The sequence below is a fragment of the Oryzias melastigma genome, linkage group LG6, assembly GCF_002922805.2.
Source record: "Oryzias melastigma strain HK-1 linkage group LG6, ASM292280v2, whole genome shotgun sequence".
NCBI classification, from domain to species: Eukaryota; Metazoa; Chordata; class Actinopteri; order Beloniformes; family Adrianichthyidae; genus Oryzias; species Oryzias melastigma.
This window is the reverse complement of record NC_050517.1, coordinates 16,723,461-16,729,572: the sequence shown is the minus strand read 5'-3', so window position 1 is coordinate 16,729,572 and position 6,112 is coordinate 16,723,461. Positions and strand designations below refer to the sequence as shown.

At 38.2% G+C, this 6,112-nt stretch overlaps 1 protein-coding gene across 2 annotated transcripts in view; it reads left to right on the top strand.

The window, feature by feature from the left end:
• Nucleotides 1-6,112, top strand: part of pkp3a (plakophilin 3a) — an 18,133-nt gene that overhangs the window by 9,717 nt on the left and 2,304 nt on the right. For both annotated transcript variants that reach the window (XM_024281755.2, XM_024281754.2), the window contains 7 exons: nt 853-1,045; nt 1,827-1,944; nt 3,492-3,653; nt 3,735-3,917; nt 3,993-4,146; nt 4,627-4,822; nt 4,910-4,997. In XM_024281755.2, coding sequence (XP_024137523.1) covers nt 853-1,045; nt 1,827-1,944; nt 3,492-3,653; nt 3,735-3,917; nt 3,993-4,146; nt 4,627-4,822; nt 4,910-4,997 — 1,094 coding nt within the window. The remainder of the gene's footprint in view (nt 1-852; nt 1,046-1,826; nt 1,945-3,491; nt 3,654-3,734; nt 3,918-3,992; nt 4,147-4,626; nt 4,823-4,909; nt 4,998-6,112) is intronic.

The following is a 6,112-nucleotide window of genomic DNA, read 5'->3' as shown; positions in this document are numbered from 1 at the left end:
ACCCTTTCTGCATTTTAATAGGGATAAATTAAGGCATATTGTATATTTTGGAACATGATCTTCATCTCGTTTTTGGATATTTTTGAGTGTCCATTGAACTTGATCCGTCAGCGACCAGCGCTGACTTCTGCAGCCTTGTGGGGCGTGTCGGAGTACACAGGCGTGTACAAAAACGTGAGGCAGACTGTGTGCGTTGTCTGGGCCTGTGAAGTGAAAAGGTGCATCAGCTCCTTCCCTGAGCTGGAAACACCCGCTCTCTTTTTCCTCTAAGGAGTCACACCTGGATCTGTCGCAGTGAAATCAGACAAACGTCTGAGTCACAAGAATGAGAGGACTCTAAGCAGCTGTTCAAAATGAATCATTCTAATTTGCTAACATCACAATATTTTAAGCTAGTGGGAGCGAGTGTAAACAGATGGATGACGGCAAGTAGGCAACCAGCTGTCCCGCCCACAAATCTGAGGCCAATTTCTAAAAGATTACTGCCACTCTGCAGAAACTATGTCCTAGGAAATGGCTTTGACTAACCATAATCATAATTAAAAGACCACAAGAAACGTTTTAAAAATAGATTTAAAGGTGATCGGAGTGGGACCCCGGGGTTCGTTCTAGGGCGTGTAATGACCTTAATCCAGTATTCTTTTGGCAAAACCCTTCATGCTGCTACCTGGGAGGCTTGTGTCAGGATGGCCTTCCAAGGTAAACGTCTCTGCCAAACCACCTCAATGACGAGATAAGCCGAAAAATAAGGGGTCTCTAAAGGACCGGTTGTCCAAAACCCACAAAGATCTCTGCTTTTGGAGAATATTCCCACACCAGATCATTGTTTTGATTATTATTGTTTTGGCCCAGGTATCCTGTGGAATCTTTCATCCAAAGACAAGCTGAAGGAGAGAGTGGCCAAGGAAGCAGTTGCTGAACTCTCAAAGACAATCCTTGAACCTTTGAAGGTCAAATTGAAGGAGGAATCTGGAAATGACAGCGACGACCCTTCCGATAAAACAGCTGATGGAGAAATCTTCCTGAACACCACGGGCTGTTTGAGGTATCCATCAACATTAAAGCTTTTGAATGTTTCCAGATCTGACCAGGATCTTTACTTTGTTGCAAATCTGAAAGTGAATAATGACGCTGTGCTTTCCTTTTACAACTTAATGTGTTTGCTTCAATTGTTTCAACATTTGAAACAAAAAGTTCACCAATGTTGGAGTTATATTATTATATATATTATTTATATAAGAACCTGGAAACAGGACGGAAATGGAAACAAACCATATGTGAACCAAATAATAATTTATCCTAGGTACCTACAAGAAGAAAAGACATTCTTTACTAGATTATCCTGTAAGCGGAATCTGGCTCCAGAGACATGCAACAACACGTGAAACTTAAAAAAAAAAAAAATCCTTGTATCGGGAATTTCCAGAAGCCTCGATTCTTACCCTGAAATGAACCGGGATTTTCCTTTGTTTTACTCAAACTTCAGCGCCAAACAACGGTTACTGGAATGTTGAGAGAAAAGGACAAAAATCTGAAAAATGTCACAAACAAAAAGATGATTAGAAGGAAAATAAAAATAAAACTAAAATGCCAGACCAAAATTCCTTCCATTACTACTTATTTGTTTTTACTAAATTTGAAATGAGCAGACTTCTGTTAAACTTAATCTACTGCTTTAACATATTTTGGTTGCATAAATGCATTTTGTTACTTTATTTTTTCTCTTTTAGCACCACATAACTCGAGTTGACTAGATGGTGCTTCTAAAGCTGGTACTTGATGATCTGTTTAGTTTTCTGACATCCGACTTGTTTTTTTCTGTGCAGAAATCTGAGTTCTGAAGGCGAGAAGTGCCGGCAGTTGATGCGAGCTCAACCTGGAATAGTGGAGGGCTTAGTGCTGTACATCAAGTCTATGGTCCAGAAGAAAAAAACAAACGACAGGGTAAAACTTGGACGCTTTTTGTCAAGTCTTCTTCTTGAGGGGGACCTGGTTGCAGACAAGATGGGGGGGCTGAAAATTATCAGCTGGAAGGAAGTCCAGAACCGAAACATCAACCCCCCACACATTTCTTTCGAAGAATACACATTTTTGGTAGAAAAAGACTAATATAACAGTTATGTTTTTTTGTGTTTTAAGCGTTGAACCTTTACCACCTCAGGTGTCTCTATCAAAATGCTCTTTGACACACCGTACCTCCTTACACGATTGATGTGAATTATGTGATTTCCAGAGAAAAGAGGTTTTGCATTGGTAAGCAACACTTTAAAGAGGTTTTTCACCTATATGCAATACACTACTAGTATAAAGTGTTGTATACCGACTCTTTATCTGTGACAGAATAAGATGATTCACATCGGTTGTGTAAAGGGTTGAAGCTAACTGTGGTAAAGCTCAAATGTAAAAGTCTTAACAGTTTTATGAGTCTTCTCTTTTTTGACACATTTTAAGCTAATTCTCAACACCAAACCTTCTATTCACATTAAAATGTTTTAATCAAAGTGGCTACAACTCTGAAATGTTGTGAAATTTTCCGCTTCTGGCAATTTTTATTTCCAATTAATGATTTTCAGCCACTATCTTGTCTGCAACTGGTCCTCTTGTTTTGCTTTGACCTTTAACCCTCGTGCTCTCTTATGGGGTCCAGATGACCCCACCCTTAAAGGGGCCATACCATGATTTTCTTAAGCCTTTCAGAGTGAACTATATCCATATGTGTTCATATATTACCTTTGGAACACTAAAAAACTGATTATTTTTTAAATAGGAGTTGTTTTTCGTGAGTTTTTTTCCTACCCAGAATTAAAACGACTTGATTCCTGAAGCTCTGCCTGAAGCTTAAAGTATTAAATATTACTAATGCTTCCACTAACCATCAAGACAGCGAGTTGGCTAAGTTGTTATAATGACAGATGTGTTGCGATTGTTTTTTTTGGGCAGCAACTTCAATTTAAGCTGCAACCCAAAAACATTACATTGGTTTCAAGCACCTTCCTCTTTTGCCAAGATTTTACAAAACAATTGTCATTGGACTGAATACAGTTATTTTTTTTATTTAAAGAGAGAACAAAATATTGAACTTTTTGTGGAATCTTGATTTTTCATATTGTGTCCTGGATACTGAGACTCTGAGACTGACACATTATTACATAGCGTTAGTTGTTTTAAAGAAATGTAATTAAATTGTTTTTTCACATGAGCCCAACGAATTGGATAAAGATTTGGATTAATTTATTTCATTATGCATCACTTGGTTTGCATCAAAAGTTGCAAAATCCTTGGACCGCCCGAACTTCTTTGAATAGCATGTTTTACAGTCACATCTATAAATGTGTTGACTGAAAAATGATTTGAATAGTTAACATTAAACATATAAATTGAGGTTGTTACTTTAGCAAATCATTAAAGCCAGTGATGTAGCATGTTTTGCATTAAATATATTTACACATATTGTATATCTCATTTGTAAATTCTTGTTTTTGTGTTTTAAGGGGGTGGAGAACTCTGTGTGCATCTTGAGAAACCTCTCGTACCAGCTCTACCAAGAACTTCCATCTGCTATTCGAAGCCGCCTGGCGGGGCCAACAAGGGACAAGAACACGGATGAGGAGACCATCGGCTGCTTTACTCCACAGAGCAAGAAAGCCAAAAATGTGTGTAGCGGTTAGTGCCCGCTTTGCCGTGATTTGAGACCGACTGTCATATTTAGGGATGTTCTGTTTTTGGGCTTACAGAAGAAGAACAAGGCTTGTCCCACAATTAACGAGGTTACAAAAAATCCAAAGGAAATGGAGTGGCTCTGGCACCCTGATATTTTGGGAGTGTACCATGACCTGCTGCGGACGCCCGACACTACTCATACCAGTCGTGAGGCGGCTGCCGGAGCTCTTCAGAACCTCACCCATGGAGACCTAAGGGTCAGTAACATTTAATCGGATCACTCCTAAAGAAAAAAAACATTGTTTTAAGAGCTCTGTTGTCTGAACCTGCAGTGGCCTTCAGTGCTGTCGGATTTTGCCGAGGAGAAGCACAAGATGATCCCAACCATTTTAGATCGTCTGAAAACGGAGCAAGATTCTGAGCTGCGTTCAATCACAGGCTTTTTGAGGAATCTGTCTCGCAACACAAAGAATAAAGACAGCATGGGTTAGTCTTTTTTTTTTTCTAATCACTCTTAAGAAACATTTTTACCTCTTAGCACCTTTTTTTGTTTTATTGTCAAATTAATTTCTCATATCAAAGGTATCGGTTTTATGTGTTCCGATCACTTGTTAGTCGAACGTTGAGAGTTGCTTTAAATTAAAAGACTTCCAGGTTTAAGAAGGAATTCAACCATTAAAAACCTATTTGGTTAATACTTTAAGGTCAAAGTTGTGTAAAATATGTTAGTACAGTTATGGATAAATGGTTTCCTGGTAACAAAAGATAATCCAAAAAAATTCTTATAACTTTTTTTTATATGTTATCATTTTTTAAGATACTAAAGAATTTATTTTCTAGCTTCTGTCTGTTTAGTTTGGTATTAATATTTTCATCAAAGTTACTGGGAATCGACAATTTCTTTGGAAACATATTAAGCATTGACTTTCACAGTTTTTTTTAACATTTTTTGTTTGTGTTTACTAGCTCAACAAGTCATACGCGACTTGTTGAAGATATTGCCTGACGACACTGAAGCTAGAACGATTTCTAACCCCGTGATCGTCAACATCTGTGGCATTTTCAACAACCTGGTCATCGGCAGTGTTGAAGCTGCAAGAGAGATCACCGAAAACGGGGGCGTGAGCAAACTAATACAAATCAAGGATTCTGGAGACGTAAGGTAAATGACACATCAATTAATGATTTTTATAAGTTCCTTTAGCACTTAATCTAATAAACCTAGTTAACTATTGTTTTTTTCTTTTAGCGCTGAGGGTTGTCAGGCATCCAGATCAGCAGGAACAGTCCTAACCAACATGTACTATTACAAGAAACTGCACAAACTGTACAAAACGGTAAGTCTGTGCAAGTAACTAACAAGGATCAACTTCGTCTTTTTTTTATATATTTTTTTATACCAAAAATTAAGCTTAAAATGTTATTTCTGATCTTTTCTTTATTGTGAATCGGGGCAGACAAAAAATACATTTGAAAAAGCTTGTAGTTGTGACTTAGAAACTACAATGGGCGGGGCCTCAAGCTCCCAGCTCTGCTCCATTCTGATGCAGACAAATAGATCCATGTACATCTTCATTTTCCTCATCTGAGCTAACATCTGGTGCAAAACTGTAGTGCTGCATAGCTCCAATGTTGTTCACCAGTTTTGCTTCACCGTAATGGTAGTTTGGGGTTGTGAGGGATGATGGGAAATGAGGGAGGGGGTCGCCAAAGGTCCCGCCCACACCCAGAGGTGAATTTCTAATTAACTCTTGCGCTCTGCAGAAACTATTTTATAGAAAATATTTTGTGGGGGCTAAAAACGGCATTATAGTTAAGAAAATTGTGAAAGCTTTTAAAATGGATCAAAAGATGATCGCAGCGGGACTTTAACATTTTTACTTTAAAAAAAGATTATGGTACATAAAAGTATTAAGGGAGGAGAGATTGTCTTCATGCCATATAGCTGGACTCCAGTACTTATGGGAAACCAACCTGTCTGTTTCATCCTAAAGAAATTTAAGAAACCACAGGAGGTTGGTGTGTGCATATAAATATAATGAGTTACACAAAGTGTGCAGGGTATCTCATCTTAGCTGTGCACAGACCTTCCACTACAATCTCTTACATTAACTCTGATCTTAGCTCCTGCTTTGGTCGGCAAAGAAACATCTAAAATAGATATCTGAACACTGATAGAACAACAAAAATCCAAAGCTTAGTTTTTAAAGTCCCACTCCAACTACCGTATTTTCCGGACTATAAGTCGCGGTTTTTTTCATATTTAATTTTAGCCAGAATCAAAAAGCCTGTGTATTTTTGAAGACATATTTTCTACAGGAGCTCTCCAGAAATTTGACTCTGTGTTGTGGGCGGGACTGTTGACACGGAAGTTGGCTAATTTCCCATAAAGCCTTTGTTTACATTCTCCTGCTAGCTTACAGCACCTCATGAGCTCAAGCTAGCATTAGCT